General features: G+C 45.2%; 1 protein-coding gene across 1 annotated transcript; it reads left to right on the top strand.

The window, feature by feature from the left end:
* Positions 1–2461: 2461 nt before the first annotated feature.
* On the top strand, positions 2462–21640 carry DLST (dihydrolipoamide S-succinyltransferase). The gene is made up of 15 exons (XM_061156622.1): positions 2462–2586; positions 3178–3211; positions 6255–6303; positions 9067–9122; positions 9254–9328; positions 9568–9623; positions 10126–10237; positions 11710–11865; positions 12235–12311; positions 13187–13284; positions 16528–16658; positions 18071–18144; positions 18451–18534; positions 18924–19091; positions 20081–21640. The coding sequence occupies exons 1-15, from the start codon at positions 2524–2526 to the stop codon at positions 20213–20215; spliced, it is 1368 nt and encodes a 455-aa protein (XP_061012605.1). The 5' UTR covers positions 2462–2523; the 3' UTR covers positions 20216–21640.
* The last annotated feature ends 937 nt before the right edge of the window (positions 21641–22577 follow it).

Genomic DNA, 22577 nt, shown 5'->3' with positions numbered 1-22577 from the left:
GCTAAAGCTACTAAAGCTCAGCACCTGTGAGAATGGGGATGGGCAAGTAGGATTACAGTATAGCCAGAGGCCAGATTATCAGGTGAAACTGAAGAGTTTCGACTTTATCCCATTGATAGGGAGAAGCAATCTAAGGACTTTACGCCAGGGAGTGACAGGATTTGCATTTCAAAGGCATCTTTGACACAGGTGTGGAGAAAGAGTTAAGAGAGTTTGGGAGTGGCCCCCTGGGTCCTTTCAGGAAGCCTTTTAAAATAATCCAGGTGAAGGATGCTGAGGACTTGATCGGGGCAGTGATAGGGCAAAGATGTTTTCTCTATTTCAAGTTAGGGCTTCTGCTCACCCCTCCAGAATTCCAGTGGAAGTGCTTTCAGGGTTTGAGTCATTGAAGGCACCAGAAAGTTCCTAAAGACCAGGCAAGAGGACTCAACTAAAGAAACCAACATGAGTAGGCACCAAGCAGCTCATTGATTCATTCTTAATTCAAGCAGAAGCCTATAGAACACCTTTTCTATTAGGAAAGTGAACCATGAAAGTGAATACTCAGGAGCTTGGGGCTTTAAGGGGAGGGGGAGCTAAAGAATAGAGGGAGTGCCACGTGCTTTCACTTTGAAGCAGGGCAGGCCAATTCAACCCAGAATTTTTTAGTGCACATCTAAACTATGACAATCTTTGTTCTAAGTGCTGGGGATACATTATACTTCAGAAACAAACAAACATATAGAGAAAGAAATCTGACTTGGGGTTACCAGAAGAAGGGGAATTGGATGAAGGTATAAACTTCCAGTTATAAGTAAGTACTAGGGACCTAATGTACAACATGATAAATTATGTTGTATGTTATTAATATATATGAATGTTTTTATCTTTTTTCTTTTGCTTTTATTTATTTTTATATGAATGTTTCAAAGAGCATAAGTGCTAAGAGTTCTCATCACAAGAAAAACATTTTAAAAAAATTTCTTTAATTTTGTACCCATGAGATGATTTGTTGTTCAGTTGCTAAGTCATGTCCGACTCCTGGAGATACCATGGACTGCAGCGCGCCAGACTTCCCTGTCCTTCACTATTTCCCGAAGTTTGCTCAAACTCATGTCCATTGAGTCAGTGGTGCTATCTAACCATCTCATCCTCTGCTGCCCTCTTCTCCTCCTGCCCTTAATCTTTCCAGCATCAGGGTCTTTCCCAATGAGTCGGCTCTTCGCACCAGGTGTCCGAAGTATTGGAGCTTCAGCATCAGTCATTCCAATGAATATTCGGTGTTGATTTCCTTTAGGATTGACTGGTTTGATCTCCTTGCAGTCCCAGTGTCTCTCAACAGTCTTCGTCAGCACCACAATTGGAGAGCCTCAGCCCTCTTTATGGTCCAACTCCCACAACTGTACATGACTCCTGGAAAAACCATAGCATTAACTAGATGGACCTTGATCCTCAAAGCGATGTCTCTGCTTTTCAATATGCTGTCTAGGTTTGTCATCGCTTTTCTTCCAATGAGCAAGTGTCTTTTAATTTCATGGCTGCAATCACCGTCTGCAGTGACTTTGGAGACTTTATTAAGCATGTCACAGTTTCCATTTTCCCCCCATCTATTTGCCATGACGTGAAGGGAATGGATTGACAAGATCTTAGTGTTTTGAATGCTGAGATGATGCTCGCTAAACTTTTTGTGATAATCACTTCATGAGATGCATAAATCAAGTTACGCTCTTAAATTTATACAGTGCTACAAGTCAATAATATTTCAACAGAAACTGTAATTTTAATAAATGGCCGGAGATACAAGAAGTGAACAAGATAGACCAGGTTCCTAAATCTCATGGAGTTTATTTTCTAGGGGTAGAATGACAAATGAACAGCCTCCAAAACGCGCAAGAGGTATGGGGAACAACCAGCTCGGCTGGAGAGAGGACGACGAGGAGATAAGGATGCAGAAGGCGGCTTGTTGAACATCTTCAGGTCAGTTAAAGGGCAAAGGGAGCCCTTTAGAGGTTCCTCGGTGTTCCGTTTCTTTGTTCCGGGAAGTGATTTCCGCCCCCACCCCCCCATCTTTGAGGAACCTGAGGCTTAGGGAAGCAACGTCACCTGCCCAAGGCCACACGAAGTGTTAAGATCGCACGTGCACGTCAGCCAAGGTCCGAGTCCGAAGAAGCCCACGCCGCCTTCTGCTTTTTTTTCCCCGGGAATGTGGGGGAAGAATGGCGCGGTGTCCTGGGTGGGGGGGGGGGTGGGGGTTGTCCCAAGGGAGATGGGCGCCGAGTTTATCCGAACGCTCCGCGGGGAGATACGGGGAAGAGGGGACCCCGGGGCGGGGCGATCTGTCGCCGGACGGTTTCAGGAGCCTTCGGGAGGCCCAGCCTGAGCTGCAGCGGCCCCCCCCCCCCCCCCGTCCCGCCCGGCAGTGGTTCGGTCCGGACACCCTTTCCCACCCCCCTCCCCGCGCAGCGGGTGCCGCGGCCCGCCCCGCTTCCGGTTGCTGCCGGGCCCAATATCCGGTGTCCGCCCGCCCTCGGCTCCGCCGCCGTGATGCTGTCCCTGTCCCGCTGCGCGTCCCGGGCGTTCAGCCGCTCGCTCTCCGCCTTCCAGAAGGTACGGTCCGACGGAGCCGGGACCCCCGGTGGGTGAGAAAGTCGCCGGCGGGCAGACGGGGATAGGGTGGGGACAAGGGGCGTGGCGCGCCGGCCAGGCCGGGCACCAAGGGCACCGGGACGCGGAGGCCGCCGCCGCGGTGCTGGGCAGCCCGGAGCCGCTGTCGCCTCCCCGGCCGTCTTGTGGAGCCTAGCGGCCGGGCGCCTTTCTCGCGGCCGCCGGCGCCGCGGCCCCTGCCGGACCCCACCCTCCGTCCGCGCGGGCGGAGGAGCCGCCCAGAGCCGCGCCCGCCCGGGCACCAGACTCTTATTAGAGCTCGGGGGGAGGCGCCGCGGAAGCCCCCGACTGGATCCGGGGACTTCTTTTCTTCTCTGTTAAAAAGCCAGTGGGTTATCACTCCCGTGGGGGAAGGTTGAGATAGTCTGGCAGGCCAGGCGTCCCACCCGCGTTGTTGCTGTTGCCTTTGCCTTTGGGAGGAGGCCTGAGGTTCACCTGTCAGCAGTCCCGGGGGCAGCTTTAAGTCTGTACTTGAAAAAGCTGTTTCTTTCCTCACTTTTCGTCTCGGGTGACCGACGTCTTCTTTCTCAACAGGGGAACTGCCCTCTAGGGAGACGTTCCCTGCCCGGTAAGTTCTGCCCTTTTGCCGTCCCCTAAAAATGTTCTCTCCTCCTGGGCAGAGCCGCGTGTGAGGAAATCAGGTGCCTGTGTTTCTCCGCCTCGTGTTCAGAGAGAGAGAGAGGAGCGAAACAAAAGATTCTTATTTATTAAAAAAAAAAAAAAATTACTGATTTATTTGGCTGCACCGGGTCTTGGTTGAGGCATTTGGGAATCTAGTTCCCAGACCAGGGATGGAACGGGGATCGCCCCCCCCACCCCCCACCTCCGCTGCATTGATTGAAAGTGCCGAGTCCTAGCCACTGGAAGCCACCCCAATTGCTATTTAGTAACAGCTGCCGTTTGTTCATTTAGCACATAGTTACTCAGTATCTACTCAGTGTCAGGCACCTCTGCTGCTAGGCACTCACAAGGGATACAGCACTGAAGTGGTGGGGCGGGGGCGGTTTCTCACCCTCCGGGAACTTACAACCTAGTTAGGGAAAGACAATACGTAAATTGCTCAAAGAATGGACTATCATGAATGCTGAAAAGGAAACAAATGAGGCTGGACACTGAGTAGCTGTGACCCAGAGGATGTGACAGGAGCCATCCAGATGAAGAGCAGAAGGGAAGGGAATGGCCTGTGCAAAGTCCCTGAGGAAGGAAAGCTCTTGTCAATATTTTGGAACTAGCAAAAGAGGTGATTTGGCCAGAACATTTTGGTTGAGGGAGAGAGTGGCATGAGATAGAAGATGGCAGAGAGAGGAGTGGAAAGAATTCAGGTTTTTATCCCAATAGTTTTTTATATGCCTGGCATAAATATTCATTGAATGAGTTGATTTTCTTATGGGCATTCTATGTGCCAAGTATTGTTCTGAGTGCTTTCTGTGCCTTTTTTCAGTTACTCATCAAGAAACAGTAAAATAAATATTTTCTCTATTTTACAAATGTATGACTCAAGGCTAAGAGAGGTTAAGTGTCTTGACCAAGGTCACTCTGCCAACTATTGGTCAAGCCAGGTCTGCTCCTCAGCCTGAACTCCTAACCCATCATATTATCATTTACTCGTAATGAATAGATTATTTGTTGAATTCTCACTATATGCCAGACACTATGCTAGGTGGCAGGGATAGAGGTGGTCTCTACCCTCCAGGCGGAGAAGGCAATGGCACCCCACTCCAGTAGTCTTGCCTGGAAAATCCCATGGATGGAGGGGCCTGGTGGGCTGCAGTCCATGGGGTCGCTAAGAGTTGGACACGACTGAGCGACTTCACTTTCACTTTTCACTGTCATGCATTGGAGAAGGAAATGACAACCCACTCCAGTGTTCTTGCCTGGAGAATCCCAGGGACAGGGGAGCCTGGTGGGCTGCCGTCTATGGGGTCGCACAGAGTCGGACACGACTGAAGTGACTTAGCAGCAGCAGCAGCAGCAGCTACTCTCCAGGAGGGTACATGAGTACCCTGAATTACATAAGAACATGATTACATTGTGATTACTGTGAAGGAGTAGTAGAGGGTGGGATGATAAAGCCAGGCTTGGGAGGGTGGAGAGTGAGGTGGCACCATCAGTAAAGGCTTCCCCAGAGAAGTGACATTTATGCCAAGTCTTGACGAGTATATAGGAGTTGGCCAAGAGAACGATATTCTAGGCAAAGGGAATTGCTTATGCTAAGTTTTCAGACAGGAGGAGACATGACCAGTCATAGAAATGGAAAAGAAGCTTGTCTGGAAGGGCTGGACAGGAATGTGTAAAGTTTTTGGACTTTATCCTTAGAGTCATGAGATCATAAGCACCTAGCACAGTGTTAGCTCACAGGGGTCTCTCAGTAATAAACTCTTTAACTTGGAATTTTGAAAAATGTCAGTAAACATTCTCTCCATTTTATAGACTGGCAGGACAATGGGAAGAGCCTTGTTCTTGCCGTTTGTGTTGTGATTCAGGGCTTCTCCTTGGGCTAGCCACTTAACCTCCAAAAGCCCTACTTATATATGAAATGAGAATAATGGCAATGGTCATTCCACTTCAGGGAGTGTGAGATGAAAATCAAAATGAGGTCATTATGTGTGAAAGCTTTTTATAAATTCTAAAGCACTGTACAAATGAAACTTGCTGTAGGATAAACTCTAAAGTGGACTTAGAGTTCCAAAAATCAGTATGGGCTGCTTGCTGGCTGCAAGCTCATACATGCTATGTTTGGGATTTGTACTATAGTCTTTGGCTGTTGGACATCAAGAGGTGACTTACTTAACTGAAACCTTGAGGATGTTTGTGGGAAGCTGGGACAAGAGAGAATTGTCTTCCAGTTGGTATTTCTTACGCCCATGGTTCAGAAAGAGCTGTTTTTGATCTGAAAAAATAAGACACATGAAAGAATATAATCTGGTGAAGCAGATAGAGCAGTTGTCTGTTGCGGCAGTGCGATTATTTGTAATAAGGACAATTGGTGGGGCAGAAAGAAGCTCTCACCTTGTTAAGTGTGACCAGAAGGGAAGGTCTCGGCAAGAGTGGGAGGCAGTGAACTGAGAGGAGGTGTAGTAGTTTGAGCGAGCCGAAGACCTTGGGCCTGAAGGAGCCTAGTCTTTGTCGTTGGGATTCAAGGCAACAAGACTTCCAGCTCAGTGCATTTTAAGTAACCAGGGAAACAAACTTGCACCAAATGTTCCACTGCTTCTCTGACTAGCCTGTGTGTAGTCACAGGATAAACTCTCATGTGTCTCTTTCAGGCTTCAGTTGTATTTGAAAACTTGGGAAATAGAGGCATTCTGTCGTGAAAACACATAGGGATAATGAAAGTTTATGAATTTTGAGATAAATAAGATTATAGAATTCTCCCCTTTCTTCCTCAAACCCATTCCCCACAGTTGCACATACCTGTTCTTTTCTGCCATTAAAATTACTATGGTGGAAAAGTTTAAGAGGCAGGACTCTGTGATATAGATTATATTATTGCCTGCTGTTGATCCTGCTCTATCTCAGAGTTAGGGGGTGAACAACTTCTTCTCCATTCCCAGCAGGTATCCTGTATGAGATAAAGAGTTGTTGGTTAAGAGTTGTTTTGTTTCTTGCAGGGATCTCCTTATGTCAGGGACCAGGTTACCCTGACAGCAGGAAGACTGTGTAAGTATCACTGGGGAGCACAGATATGTGGACCCGGGGTATTGAAGACACCCACCAGTTTGACCATCTGCTTTCTTTCCTGTCTTTCAAGCCTAGTAATCAAGCTGGTTATATTGAGTCCCTTGACGTGACCTTGATGTTAATTTATGTTATGAGCCTGAACTTCAGCCCCATGTGAAGTATTGGACCAGGAGTGTGTCAGGACCAGGCGTTCAGATTATAATGAAAGTGAGGCTGGAATCCTCTTTTTATGGGACTAGATAGAAGGGTGCTCCTAAATATTCTGGTTGGATAGAAGTGAAGCTGAAGGACTGGAGGTTACATTTATTGTGGAGATTAAGAGCATGCAACTTCCCTGGTGGCTTAGATGGTAAAAACATCTGCCTACAATGTGGGAGACTCAGGTTCGATCCCTGGGTCGGGAAGATCCCTTGGAGAAGGGAATGGCAACCCACTCCAGTACTCTTGCCTAGAAAATCCCATGGACGGAGAAACCTGATAGGCTGCAATCCATGGGGTCACAAAGAGTCGGACAACGACTGAGCGACTTCACTTTCCTTCACTTTTGGTTGCATAGTTAACGCATTTTAGAAACAGTAAAAGCAAGAGACTAGTCATTTAAGTCCTGGGACTTTGACTAGTGTAGAGGGAATGAATGCTACTATTGCATAATGCAAAATTTGGAGAGAGGCCACCCATGTGTGTTTCAGATTAACTTCTGCTTGTGAACGTTGCTTAATGCTACTTTGCATTCCAAGTATTTTCAGGGTGGTAGTGAGAGGACGCTGTTTAGTTTCCTGTTGAGCAGCTGTCAAGCTATTTTTCTCTATAGGTAGAATCTTCAAAATGAAGGGTCAGCAGATTGCTCCTTCTTTTCTGTGCATTACAATGGCAATTTGGCATTCATGAGTCTTTGAACTATGTGTACCTTTTGATCTAACAATCCCATTTCTAGGAATCTGTACTGAGCTCCTAGTGTACCTGTGTTTCTCAGAATGGCCAGACAACAGTGGATTGGTTAGGCTATGCTATGTTATGTGTTCATTCTGTAAGTGGGAAAAAGCGGGTTATAGAATTATTCCTTTTGTATTGTATGGTATAGTCCCATTGTAAATGTTCTTTTTGCTCTTAAGTTTTCTACTGTTAACATCTAATACTTTTGTAAATTAAAAATAATTTAGGGAGAGTCAAAGTGTGTTTCTTATCTACAGTTTAAATGAAAATTAGAGCGACCACAAATCCTATGCAATAAATACAACAAATAACTATTTGAAAGTAAATTATTTTAAAAACTCCTAAACTTTTGAGTGTTGAGGATCACAGATTAGGGAATTACTCTAATCTAGTAACTGTTTTTGTGTTGTATATTGTCTTTTTTCTTTGAATAAGGTATCTGTTTTACTTAAAAATCTTTTATTGTAAAAATATGTTTGGTTTTATGTTTTTATTTAATAGGTTACACATTTACATGGTTCAAAAGTAAAAAGAATGTCCATGAGAAGATTTTATCCTGTTCTCCTGTGCTACTATGTTCCTCTTCCCAGAGATAGCCTGTGTGCCAGGTTCTGGGTGTCCTCAGAGAGCAGTCTGCATTAACACATTACCTGTTAGTTCTTGCCCATGAACATGTACCTATACATGGTTGGAAACTTTTATGCAGAACAGTTTGTGTTCTGTATTTTTTTTAATAACACATAGTTTCCCTTGATTTTACATAGAACTTAAACATACCAAAGGCAACTTAAATCTATTTCACTTTTTATTGTAAAGGTGCTTGTTGTAGAATATTTAGACAGTCCTGAAAGTGTAGAAAGTGAAAGTGTCCATTAGTCCAAATCACTCTTCCAAAACGTGTGTGTATGTGGCAGATAACCACAGATACAATATATATCAACATTTCCCACTCTCCAGTGGTAACCACTGTTCATGGTTTTGTGCATACAAAGTCATATCATTCTCTAGGTTACATTATTTCAAGTTAGTGTCATATCAGAGAATACCTTGCTCTTTTGAAGTTCCTCTTCAATGAGTCCAGAGTGGACTGATGTGCTGCCTTCTGGCAGGAGAACAGGAGATTGTGAAGTTTTCATTGGGTTTTTTGTTTGTTTGTTTGTTTTGCATATAACACCTTGTTTTGCTTTCATCTTGCTGTCTTATCTAAATCTGTAATCACATAGACAGAAATTCTGTTTTACGTGGCATAGTGGCAAGTACCCTGAAGGCACACAGTTTTATCTTACTTGGATTTAGTTAAGAAAAAACCTAATCAGGAAGCTGAGTCCTTTTGTGGTTATGCAAAGGACCAAGACGCTGTCTTTTTCTTCAGAGATGCAAACGTAAGTCTGTTAAGTCTTCTGGAAGAGCTGGCATTTCACTGCAGCACATTTCACTCACCCAAGGGCCTACTACTTAAGGCATCCAGGTCATTCAGGCTTTACTCTAGACCTGCTGAGTCATGGTCTCTGAAATGGGGCCTAGATAGGTATGCTTTGAAAAAGTTCCCCAGGTCACAGTGATGGGCGCTGCTAGTCAAGAATCACTGGTTTAAAGGGAAGGTGAAAGAATCTAGAAAAGAATGGATGTTTGTATAACTGACTCACTTTGCTGTACAGCAGAAACTAACACAGCATTGAAAATCAACTGTGCTCCAATAAAGATTAATTAAAAATAAAAAACAGGGAAGGTGATCTGTCGTGCCTTATCTAGACTAAACTGTGAGTGATTCGCCTGTTAAAGGAGTTTATTTTTATGTTTGTTTTGTAGCATTAGCAGCAGTAATATCCTCAGCGTTCGCTTCTTTAGAACTACAGCTGTGTGCAGTAAGTACCTTCAGCTCCCTCCGTTCTTGGGAATGGAATTTTAGTGAGAAGAATAACAATTGACTGAATTTAATGGCAGAAAAAGGAGAAATATGGACTGCGTGATTTCCCCCCCCCCCCCCTTTTCCTAGAGGATGATGTGATTACAGTCAAGACCCCAGCGTTTGCAGAATCTGTCACAGAGGGGGATGTCAGGTGGGAGAAAGGTAAGATCTACTGCCTTCTCACTTCTTAAATTTAAATACTTTTGAAAAGTCCCCTTTACTCCCCTCACCTCATGATAATCAGTGGAACCTCTGGCTCCACCCTTTTCTTTACATACAGTGTACTTTCCCCTGGCCTGTAGGAAAGGGGTCCTGTAACACCTGCCAAAGGGGATTTAATGGCTACTTTTCTTGTTACCCACTGCTCACCCCTAACAGGTAGCCTTTGACTGTCTTTTCAGCTGTTGGAGACACAGTTGCAGAAGATGAAGTGGTTTGTGAGATTGAAACTGACAAGGTAGGCTTGCCCTGTTGGTGCCATCTTTGCATGGTCTCCCCTTGGTTTCTCAGCCTAATGAGAGGAACAGGGGCTTAGTTGTTGTTTGAAGATAATTTTTAGCTGCCTCAGTTGTAAAATTGTTGGAATACCTCAGTAAAAAGAAAAAAAAATACGTAAAGTTTAGTTTTAGATTGTTCTAGGTGTATGTACTATGTACTTTAGTAGCTTTAGTTTTATAGCTTTTGTGTGTGTATACATGAACTGTTTCCAGTTGTTTTTTATGTATCACTTGGAAACACACTAACTGAATCCTGCTTTAATGTTTCTGAGAAAGGATAGACAAGGTGAATCTTCACAGTAGCATTGATTACTCTTAATCTGAAAGTGTGGCCTTGATGTTTATGCAGGGTCTTGTATATCTGTGTTGCAACTCTTGTGACTCATTTGAGATTCTATACAATTAATTTTCTAATGCTGAGTAAAAATTTGGACTCTTTCTCCGTCTGTCTTCCTTTTGAAGACCTCTGTGCAGGTTCCATCACCAGCAAATGGCGTGATTGAAGCTCTTTTGGTACCTGATGGGGGAAAAGTAGAAGGAGGCACTCCTCTTTTCACACTCAGGAAAACTGGCGGTAAAGAAGTTCTCCTGGTTGTCAAGGTCTCCAGTATTCCCCCTTGGAATTGGGGCTGAGCATAATATACTAATTCCTTGATACATCAAATACCATTTTGCACTCCCACTGCCTTTAGTGAGGCAGTAAGAGGAGATATATATACAGTGTGAACTTTAAATGTCAAATTTTAGAAGAAAGGGTATTAAGAAAATAAATCTCACAACAGTGTTCTTTCTGGTGCTTGACCTTTTCTTAAATAGGAAGAAGATTCTAGAGATAATTTTTTTTTCCTGTCCCCTCCCCCCACCCTGGCAGCAGAGTCACATGGGGACTTTAAAAATAATACAAATACCCAGATTCTGAGGCCAAGGGATTCTGATATATTAAATTTGGGGTTTTCTGGTTATCTGTCATAGTTTTTGTTATTGTCTTTAACACTCTCCAAGTGATTCTAATACATAGCCAGGGCTGGGAGCTGCTATTCTAAAGTGAGAAGAAGCAGCGTTTCATCATGTCTATTATGGAGAATTTTGGACTAGTTTTTTCACATCTGTTCTGTCACAACATTTTTTAGGGAGGGTTGAATTTTTCTTGGAAAGAAATGAGAAATAAGGAAATGAATTTATATTGGATCTTATAGTCAGTATTAGCGATTAGGAAAGAAAACTTTTGATTTTTAGTTAAGTGCTGTAACTACTAAAGTCTATTTCATGGTTAAGATAGTTAAGCAGAAAGATGGTAGATGGCATCATTATGTTCGATCAGGATAAGATCAAAAGCCAAGAATGGAATGCACATACAGTGGAAGACTAGGGAATAAGATTGATTCTTCTAGTTGGAGAATTTCATCTTCTGACCATTTCTTAGAGGATGTTCTTCTGATTTAAATATAAACCCAGATGGTGATATCCAAATGGGTAAAATAAAAAATATTTAAAGTTGTGAATTTCATTGCTTGACCACCTCATTAGTTTCTGAGAGTTACTCTAGATAAAATGCTTTGAACTCTAAATGTGTCCTGGATTATTTAAGCGTTTATTTTTTAATAGTTAAGAGAGTTCTTCCACATGTGATGTTAAAAGAGGAGACACAGGAGACAATCAGTATTACTGTAACTGGAAAGTTGTTTCTTTTATTTGTGTGTTTCAACATCTTAAATTGCTGGGTTTCTTTTGCTTTGAAGTCTATTACCATTGACTTAGGTGCTTTGAAAGTATTGGCTGAACTTGATGACTAATAGATATTTATGCAATCAGGAAGGCACCTGAATTCAGTTATCTAACGTAGGACATCTAGGAGTCCTGGGGAAAGAACAGTGCTTTAAATCACTCTGTGTATCTCATAGCCTTACACGTATAGCAGGTACTCAGGAAGCATTTGTTAATTGATGAGAGAGAGAGCTTTTGCTGTTGAATTCTACTTAGTATCTGCAGTTTGGTTGCTTTCCGTTCCACATAGTGCCAATGGCATCTATTTTTCTTGTTTTCCAGCTGCTCCTGCTAAGGCCAAGCCAGCCGCAGCCCCTGCTGCTGCAGCGCCAAAAGCAGAACCCGCAGTGTCTGCAGTTCCTCCTCCCCCTGCAGCATCTATACCCCCCCAGATGCCACCTATGCCCTCACCCTCACAGCCGCTCACTAGCAAGCCAGGTAAGCCTCTGCCTCCCACGTGTGTTTCTACGGCAGAACATCTCATCTAATGTCACGTTCCCTCAGAGGGCAAAGTCTAAGACTAATTATGGCTCTGGACAGGCTTCATTGGCTGTGTTGTAGAAGAAACTCTAGACTTTGTATCAGAAGACCTGAGTTTGCATCGCAGCTTCCTGTGTATAGCTGTGTGACCTTAGACTAGTTATTTAACTTCTCTGATCAGATTGTTCATTTGTGAAGTAGGAATGATACTAATATATCTCAGCATACCTTGAAGATTAAGTGACAAGTGCAGTGTGAAAGCATGGGCATATATTCAAGTAAATGTTTCTCATTTTCTGATTCAGTGTACCCTCTCTTCATTTACAGTGTCTGCTGTAAAACCCACTGCTGCCCCTCCAAGAGCTGAGGCAGGAGCTGGTATAGGTCTGCGTTCAGAACATCGGGTAAGCCTCTAAGGACCACTTCCAAGAATGAAGCCGAGGAGCAGTGTTGAGATTAATAAAATATGGGTATGCTATGCCTGCCTTTGAGTGGCCGGCAGCTGATTCCCTTGGCCTGGCAAGGAAATTCAGTTTAGGAAGTGATTTGTTCATTCACATGACTGTTAAATGATAAGACTAGAACTGGAGGTCTTCTGAACACTTGTCCATTGGTTTTTTTCCCACTCTGTTATGCTACCACTGAAGTGCTGTGGGTGAGAAAGGTATATGCAGGGGATGGTAGCCTAGTAACGCTTCTCCTCCCTCCCACACTTCAGAGAGGTGGTTTAGTGAGCTCTATTCCTGTTCTTCCGGGATGCTTAGCTGAGGTCTGCCCAGTGGCAGTTAGGGGCAGGCATAAAACCTCAAGGAAGTATGGTCAAGAGTGTGGGTTCCTTTGCCTGAGAATACCTCCTAAAAATATGATAGCCTGAAAAATGTGTTGCTTCTGAGTTTCCATTCCACAGGTAGCTATTCTCATGCACTCTTTATCACCAGAAATTGCCTTGTCTATAATGACTCTTGGGCTGGCTCGCCCTATACCACACTCTTCCTTTCCATAAATTGGTTTTGGTTTATAAACCAAACCATTTCCTGGGCCTCTATTCTTCGTCAGACTTCAGGGCACATCCAAGTGAGTAGTTTTTGTCTGTGTTTCCTTGTTCTCGCTCAGAGGAGCAAGCCACCACAGGAAAAAGGAAGCCTGGATCTCTTCCTGTATTTAGATATTACGGTCCTTAATTATCCCCTCCTAGCATGCCTATGCTCCTGCAGACTAAGTGGGAGGGCTAGGCCCAAAGACACCAGGTTGGCAACACTTGTCCCACTCTCCCTTTTAGGAGAAAATGAACAGGATGCGGCAGCGCATCGCTCAGCGTCTAAAGGAGGCTCAGAACACCTGTGCGATGCTCACCACTTTCAATGAGATCGACATGAGGTGAGAGCTCTAGTCCTCCTCCTCCCTGTGCTCTTTTTCTTGCAAAGCTCTTGAACTTGCCCAAAACTAACTTAACAGGAAAGAAGTACTTCTTTGCACTATTTCTTGGCTTATACAGAGTGACCCACTGGTTTCATTCTCTGACTTTTCCTAATACTATGCCTGCCTCCTCTGTGACTTAAAAAACTTAGCCTTGTAGATTTATACCTGAATCTTGTGATTTCTGATAAATGAGGCTGGTAATAGTCTTAAACTCTAATGACCACTGTTAACAAGTAGAGATAGGGGAGCCAGGCCAACAAGGCTCCCCTTCAGGATGGAGAATCATTTGACACCATGCCCAGAGTCAGGGGGCCATACCCTGCTTCTTTCTCACTGTGACTGCTGCTTATGTGTGTTCCTAAGCGACTCAGGATTGAGTGGGTAGAAAGGCATAGGCTTTTCATATCTTTCACCTTTCTCAACTTCGATAACGAAATGGGAAGCAAGTTTTGCTTTTAAAGAAAAAAACCTCAGAATATTAACCAAAGGGGCTGATTCAGTATGCCCCTTTCTATAGTGAGGTAATTGTTGACTCACTTTTCTTCTTGAAGACTTTGTTTACAGGTGTAGGGAAGAGAATATAGTTAAGAGTCAACAGATGGTTTTTGATTGCTTACTGTGTACAAGATATTACACTATATTTTGGTGGGATGCAAAGATGAGTGATAAAGAACCTTTAGCCTGAAGCTACCATCTTGTTGGATAAATGCAAAGTAAAATCTAGAGAAACAAGTATCAGAAACATACAAAAAGTGTGAGGTGGAGAAGAAAATGAGATTGTTTTTGAGGTGGAGGAAGGAGTCAGGAAAGGCTTCCTGGAGAAAAAGATCTTTAAGGGGCCTTAACAATTCACATTTTGGCATAATGGAGAAAGGTCATTGCAGAAGATGTTAACAATATGGACCTGGCACAGATAGGAAAGTACAGGGCACATCTGAGAGACAATCACTGTGAGGAAGACGTGTAGGAAATTTCAGAATGTTTTAAGGGCCAGGGTAAGAGTTCATATATAATACAGGAAGTAAAATCATCAAGTCTTTAGGTCATCTCGTTGCTTTTTATCCCAAGTGCTTAGTCTGCTACTCTGCATTTCACCAGGGTAAATGGTTTTCTTTGGAAAGGGTCTGGAAAGTGTAGCGTGGGAGATGGTTTAGTAACAGCATGCTGCAGCACTGTTCACAGAGTAGGGTTCTGGGGTCCATTCACTGGATGTCATCTGTTCTATTGTGAAGCTTCCCCAAAAGACTAGACGTCATCCAAGCCAAAGATTTCTCTTTTATCCATAGGATGTAGGGAAGGACCTTGACTAATGAATCACAAAGGCTGCAGCTTATGTTTCAGTGCATTAGGGCCAAATTGTACACAAATTGAATTGGATTTTGAAATTCTACCCAATTCCTTAAGACAAAACATGTAAATATTTGTGGCCTTGAAAGATGCAGTTGGCCCAACAGCTTTGATTGGAAAGTAAGTACAGTCGTTGGATCTCCTTTCAGCAGCTAATCGAGGTGTCACTTAATGATGGCCTGGGGTCCCTCTGCAGCCAGTAATCTGGTTTAGATTGAGTGCCCTTTAGGTCTTGTGCTGATCAGCTAACCCATAAGGGGCCTTTCTGAGACCTCCTCCTCTCCCCTGTTGTCCCAGCCTCTGCCTCCAAGGACAGAACTCTGAAATAGAAACTACTTAATGACCAGACAATAGCATTTGGGCAGTTTTGAGAGCAGAGATGTTTATCGCTTCTCTTTCCCTCTTCTGCAGCTCTTGTGTCTTGGGAACCAGTAATGTCTTTAGGGTGGTAATCCTAGCACTAAATGTAGTTAGACTCAGGAAAACAAACATTTTAAACCCAATCAGTCCCCCTAGGAAAACTTCCGTTTTAAAAAACAAGAGGTCTAAAGAGGGGAGTTAAAGTTATACCATCTTATCTTTCGTGCTAATGTCAGATTAAGCCATTACAGGGAGAAAGAGAAAACTGAGCATTTGGGCCTGAGATAAAGTTAAATTCGATTTCCATCACGGAACTGTCTTCCCATAAATATGGAGATTTCTGCAGCAAAATGATGGGAAAGCCATTTCCCGCTAACTCTAGTACATCTGTTGTATGTTTGTGAAAAACCAGCCCCAAAAGAACAAAGAATGGTCACACTGCAAAGGTTTCCCAGTAGCCTTGCTGCTTATACTTTAAAAAGCTTAGGTCCACACATGGTCACTTTTCTAAATACCAAGGAAACTATGTCCATTAAATTAATTTTAAGGGCAAGAACTGTGTATATTATCTTTATGTCTTGGTGCCTTGCATTGACCACCATGTGTGGTGGGTGTTAGTGCCCATTTGAAGGAACCAAGCAGATGGAACTGCTCACTCTGGGAGATGCTTGAATATACTGCCTTTCTCATGAGCCTAACACAACACTGGATTATATCCATGCATAGGCAGTCAAGACTGCTTTTGCTCAAATGAAACCTGTGCACCTGTGTGGTTTGGGGTTTTTTTTGTTTTCATTTATTAGAAATGTCACAAGTCATAGTTAGGTTTGGGGGTATTTTGAAAATAAACAAGAAATATTTAATGAAAAAGTTAGTCGCTCAGTCATGTCCAACTCTTTGTGACCCCAAGGACTGTAGCTTGCCAGTCTCCTCTGTCCATGGACTTCTCCAGGCAAGAATACTGGAGTGGGTTGTCATGCCCTTATCCAGGGGATCTTCTCAACTGAAGGATCGAACTTGGGTCTCCTGAATTGCAGGCAGATTCTTTACCATCTGAACCACCAGGGAATCCTATTTAATAAAAAGAAAAAGAATGGTGCTTATTTTGTGGACTTTATGCTTTTAAGAAAAGAAAAAAACTATTTTCAGGGTAGATAGCTCATGAATTCAGTGTAGCTAGAAGTCACTTTCTTGTCCAGGGTGAGGCTATTGATGCTCTGTATGAACTCATTCATTTTGTCTGTCACAAAATCTCTGACTTCTGGAGCATGAAAACGCCCTTACACAGAGTGGATCTGATTCCTTTGGATCCAGGTTTTTAAAGGAATGAAGTAATTGTGTTACCCTCTAGTGGAATATTTCAAAACTTGAGCTTAGATGGTCCAGAGAAAGGGAAAACTTTACCCAGTTGTATACCTGGAGTTAGAAACCGGTGTGAAAGTTAGAATTGAGGTTTCTTTTATGGTCAGTTTGTTTTGTAATGTGTTCTTGCAGTAATATCCAGGAGATGCGGGCTCGGCACAAAGATGCTTTTCTGAAGAAACATAACCTCAAACTAGGCTTCATGTCGGCATTTGTGAAGGCCTCAGCCTTTGCCTTGCAGGAGCAGCCTGTGGTAAATGCAGGTGAGTTTGTGGTGGCCAGAATCAACAGAGGTCCTGGAGGTATATGTGTAAATACAGAAATGCTCCCCCACACTCAGCACACAAAAACGATGGTCCTGTGACTGAGGCTTCTTATTTCAGATGTGTGAGAACTTGAGTACCTTTCCTAGGGATTTCTGGACTGACCTTCCTGAATGGGCATCACGAGTGCTTCTTCCCTACCAGCCGGACAGAACAGGTTCCCTTCCCAGTGCAGAGCTTGGCAGCTGCTCTGGCGACAAGCGGTTCTGAGCCAGTCCATTTCTCCAAGCTTCTCATGTCAGTGTGGAAACTCATGTTGTGGCTGCTGCCCACCCTCCCACAAGCCCTGTTATCTTGGGACCCAACTTCTGTACTTGGCATAGCTCCATGGTGACCTTTGATTTCTGGCCAGTGGACTTCACTGGAAGGCCTTGGGCTTGGCCCCTCTTTTGTGGGCTTGGTGCTCATTTTCCTTACTTTTTGCTCACCTACATCGTTGAAATGTTGACCTAACAAGCAGTTCTCTTCTCCATTGAGACAATTCTCTGTGTCCTTGGAAGATTAGAGAGAGGACATTGGGCACTTTTGCAACCCTCAGCAGTGCAGGGTCCCGAAAGGTCTAGAAATAGAAGTCCTAATCCCTTCTGCCCTCAGGTAGGGGAAGGGCTTTGTTTCATCCAAATGTGAAACCTTTTTACTTCTTCCATTCTTATGCTTCCTGATGACTCTCTGCATCTCTTCTGCCTGCCCATACATGTAGGCATTTCTCAGAGTTCCCTTGACCTCTTTCTCACTTTATATGCTTTTCCGGGGTATCCTATCTACAAAACATCATAGAATTCCTATGGAAAAGATTCTCAAGCCTGTATTTTCTCATGAGCACCAGACTTAAATTCTTAGCTACTGGTTTGCTCTCTCAGGCTAGCATATTAAAGACAGACCACACCGCTTCCTACTGAGTCTTCTGGAAAGAGGCTTCCCTTGCTCCTTGTTGGGAGTGAGCAGCAGAATGGGCAACATCCCCCCACGTCCACTTCCTTTACTAACTTGCCCTTTCTGGGGGGCACTTTTAAACCTGCCATTAGCTGAGGGAGGGCTGGAGTAGAGGTGGTGAGTGAGAACTTGGGCACATACTTACCCTGTGTTAGCCCGTGTACCGATCCTTCTCAGGGCTGCAGAGGAGACGGATGCTCCTGTGCTCAAGCTTAGTCAGGACACTTGGGAGAAGTTATGATTGGTTGGCTTGGGAGTAAGAGGAGTGCCAGCTGCCACTTGTAATGCGGTGGTTTTTGTACTGGCTGGTCAGTCCACACCGTACGAAGCATCTCGGATTTTTACTCTACTAATGCAAATGTTTCCTCACTAGCCTCGGCCTGGGGAGTTATATGTAATGCGTGTTTTCTCTTTCATAGTGATTGATGATGCAACCAAAGAGGTGGTGTATAGGGATTATATTGACATCAGCGTTGCGGTGGCCACCCCTCGGGTATGTTGGAGCAAGAAGTGGGGATCTCTGGTCTTTGACTCTTACCCATTTGAAGAAGCAGACCTCTTGAGAGACTTTTTTCTGTAATTTCGTTTTTCTAGAAGGGAGTTGTTTGAAGAATAAACCTGTTTTTGACCATACCACATTATTTTATCTTTTGCAAGTCTAAATATTTTAGACTACATTAATCATGTTGAGTAATTAAGATACTCTGGGGTGGGGAGACCTTTGGCTTGAATCAAGAGAGTTGTAACTATAAAGGGTACTGTTAATTTACACCTGAAAAGAGCTTTTTACTCTCATTAGGGTCTGGTGGTTCCTGTCATCAGGAATGTGGAAACGATGAATTACGCCGATATTGAGCGAACCATCAGTGAACTGGGAGAGAAGGTAAGATGGAAGGGTGTGTGTGAGCTGCAGGGCAGGTCAGGGAAGAGAGCCTGGGGAGGCTGGGCAGTGAGCGATGCTCAGGGAGCTGGGGCCTCCCTTTGTTGTGGAAAGAGGACGTGGCCCTGAGAGCGGCAGTCACGAGCAAGAGCCGAAGTACAGCTCTGGTGGAGCTTACGGTGCTCTTGTGAGTGAAGATTTCATCTCATCTGGGTAAACCTGCTCGGAAAAGGGAAGGTCCAGAGTCCTTTCCTCCAGCCTGTAACTAGTCACAGGCATCTCAGTTAAAGCTAGAACTTGGACCATTGATCGCAGATGTGAGCCTTCTGGACTTCCTTTAGGTGGAGGAAGCTGGGTTGACATTACCTTTCAATTATAAAATCTGTTTTTAGGCCCGGAAGAATGAACTTGCCATTGAAGATATGGATGGTGGTACTTTTACCATCAGCAATGGAGGTGTTTTCGGCTCGCTCTTCGGAACACCCATCATCAACCCCCCTCAGTCTGCCATCCTAGGCATGCATGCCATCGTTGATAGGCCAGTGGTTGTGGGAGGCAAGGTAGGAACCATCACTGTTAATGTCCCAGCAGCTACGTGAAGAGGTGAGGGAAGTCTTAACTAAATGCTCGTTAAAGATTCGCTGTAATTTCAGGCCTAAGTTGAATCTCTTCGTTTCTAATTAATAGCTAAGGCATTGGTTCTCAAATTGTGTGTGGAACAGCAGCACCTGGGAACTTGTTGGAAATGCAAACTCTTGGCCCCTTCCCAGACCTAGTGAAGCAGAGAGTACAGATAGTTCTGAGGCACATTAAGGTTTGAACACCATCGAGCTGAGAAAGCTTGCTCCTTCATCTGGGACTAGTCAACAGGCTTCCTTCTCTAGGGAGTGTGGGGGTACCATTGAAGGCGTGGTCCTTGCCTTGGGAAGTGGGGGACAGCAGTGCAGAGCTGCTGTCAGCCTGCCCGGTTATAGTGACGATGCTTAGAGCTTTTCTGGGAGTCAGGGAATGAGGTCGGAGGGTCTTGAGCTGGCCTCGCAAGATATGTTGGTAGGAAAATGTTTTGTGGGACCCCTGTGTTTAGAACCTTTTGAAGTCCCTAACTCCTTGAATCCAAAAATTGTAGATATCTGCTGAAAATGCTCATATACCCAACCTTGCATAGAGGTTCAGAGAATTTGTGGACCCCAAGTTAAAAAAAATTATTATTATATCTTTAAAGAAAAAACTGCAGGTAGCCAAAATTGAAGAGGAATTTTTCCTTGTAGATGGCAGACAGGTGAGAGGGCAGAGCATGGTTTTTATTTAGAGACAGTTGTAAGGAGACTCCTGTTTCCTTGGGTTAAGCTTTTTGTTTTTGAGTGTGGGAGCTTTGCGCTCAGGGTCTGGCTTGGTCTTTGAACACATTGTATCTAGAAGCAACAAAGCAAAGTAGGAAAGTCTGTGGACCTGGGGACTTACCTGTGGGCTGTGCTTAGTCATCTCCCCGCTTCATCAGGGCTCTCTCTGCCCCACTGCAGACAAACCTGTCGGCCTCTCTTCTCTGTAGGTGGAGGTGCGGCCCATGATGTACGTGGCCCTGACGTATGATCACCGGCTGATCGACGGCAGAGAGGCTGTGACTTTCCTCCGCAAAATTAAGGCAGCGGTAGAGGATCCCAGAGTCCTCCTACTGGACCTTTAGGAGGAAGCCTGTGCCCCACACAACCATGCAGGAACTGAAAACCAGTCTTCTCCCTGTCCCCTCACAGGCCCCCGGTCAGCCTGGTGACAGGCACATGCTGTTGGCCTCAAGCAAGGAAACCAGGGCACTATGTAACCAGCAGTCACAGGTCTCTCTTGGTGTTCCTGCCGGGCTCTCTCCCTCTCTGCACCCTCTCCTACACTCAAATATCTGATTTCCTTAGGCTTGAGGGAGAGAGAGAGCCTTAATGGATGCTTGTTATTATTCCTGCCTTTCCTCCCATTAGCCCTCCACAGAGATGATTTCGCTTTCTTCCTGTCCAGTACACTATAGGGAAACTGCCGGGGACCATGTGATTAAGTTTCTGTCTTTTGAACGTCTGTTCTCCAGAGATGCTGAGGAGGGTGCTCTGCCTCCCAGGCTCGGAGCCGCCTCCGTGCTGGCGGCGCCGTCCTGGCTCGATTCCCCGCCCCCCGTGAGGAGGTGCCGACCACAGGCTGCGGGTGCTGCTCTGCCTCGGTGGTGCCTGCCTTCTCAGCTGTCATTGTCTAAGAGCTGCCTCTTGTACCTCTCCCAGGGAGCACATGCTGGGGGATCTGGAGGGGCAGAGCAGGGGAGGAGGCAGGTTCTGAGGTCGTGTGTCATAAACAGGACTGGAGCAGAACCCGGGCCCGCCCTCACACTCTCCGTCATAACTGCACCAGGAAGACCCGTGTTGGCGCAAGCACACACAGCTGTGGTTGTGCCGACCTTTCCAGGCTGCTAGGAGCCATTTCTACCACCTTGTTCTCACTTAGATGCTAGCACCTCTTGGCAGGGAGACAGAGCACGTCCCAGCCTCGGGCTCCTGGTAGAGACTGGCGTGAAGGTGACTTCCTGTGGACTGGCTCAGATTGTCTTGAGCTCTTAAATTCCGTTGGTATAAACCTGTGGGCTGCAGAGGCGGTTCTGTTCCTTCCTGTGTCAGTGCCCTTCAGGAGTGGACCCTCAGCTCTTCCTCTATAGAACACAGGTCTGGTGGAGGATGGAAACCTGCCCAAGATGCTTGTACACAGTGGGGAAAAGGCCAGTGTCACCTCTGAGGTACTGCCTTGGGTCTGGGCACCGACATTGGAATTCTTCGGAGCATGGTTAAATGCACACATCTTGTCAGGAAAGTTACTGGGCTTCATCACGTTGTATTCCAACTGCATCCAGGCCTGAGGCTGCTGACCCTTGACAACCCGGAGCCATTTACTTAGCGTGGAATGCCCATTGGTATCTTGAGGGAAGAAGCAAGGCCTGGGGGCTGGGTGGGGGAGGGGTGGGAGCCAGTACTGAGTGCCTGCAGCAGCTACTCTGTCTTCACTATTCAGAACTTGTAACTCAATATTTAAAGAAATCGATTTTAAATGCAAATTAAAGGGCAAATGTTCGCAAACAGTGTTCCTGCTTCTGTACTTCTTTTGGTTACTGAGGTTGTACTGATGAAGAAAAACTTGTTCCACCCTGCTTGAGGCCCTTCAAATGCCAACATTTACATTTTGGTGGGGCCTCGTGTTATTTCTGGGATGGACTGGGGAGAGGTGGAGCTACTCATAATTTCACATTTTGCAGTTGATGGCTACATCGGTACTCAGTTGCTCAAGGTTGGTCAGGACAAATGAGGGTAGATCACCTCCTTGGGGCACTGGTCTGTGAGGGCTAGCAGATGGGGCTGAGAGCTGTGTGCGGAGTACCTGTGACAGTGCTTGGTAGTGATCAGGCTGAAACAGTCTGGCTGTTCCCCACGCAGCCCCCGCCTGCTGACCTTGCTCACAGTGGTACCGTCTTTATATGAAGGTCTGTTACAGGAACAGAGTGGCTCCTACCGGGCAGAACTAGAGCTAGTAGAAGAAACTTGGGTTCAGTGAAAGAATTTTAGAATGATCAGGTCTGGGGCATGGAGCTGCAAGCTTTCATATCTTTAGTAAACCTACAAAGGAGGTATGTTTAGCCCTGTTTTTATCAAATGGAGACAGACTATAAGCCCCGCTGAGACCACAGATCTAAACCCAAGGCCTAGCAGCGTGTTAGATGTGCAGTACTTATTGCATGAATGAGGCCCAGAAGTTCCAGAGGCAACTCGTGCTTCGTACGGTGCTTGGAGGTGGTCTGGCCTGACTTAGGGAGTGTAATAGAAGGAACAGACTTGTGAGCGGACTCCACCAGGCTCTGGCCAGGTCCTCTCGTTTACCTCCTTGAATTCCAGTCTTCTCAGGAGCCACCATGTGTTCAAGGGGTCACTGTGAGGATTGGACCCCCACCCGCAAGCACCATGACCCTCTTTGAAGACTTCCCTGTTTTATGTCCCACAGAGCCCAGTGTCCCCTACGTGCTGGGA

The sequence above is a fragment of the Dama dama genome, chromosome 12, assembly GCF_033118175.1.
Source record: "Dama dama isolate Ldn47 chromosome 12, ASM3311817v1, whole genome shotgun sequence".
In the NCBI taxonomy this organism is placed as follows: Eukaryota; Metazoa; Chordata; class Mammalia; order Artiodactyla; family Cervidae; genus Dama; species Dama dama.
Note: the sequence above shows the minus strand (reverse complement) of the source record. Positions and strands in the feature narration are given on the sequence as shown.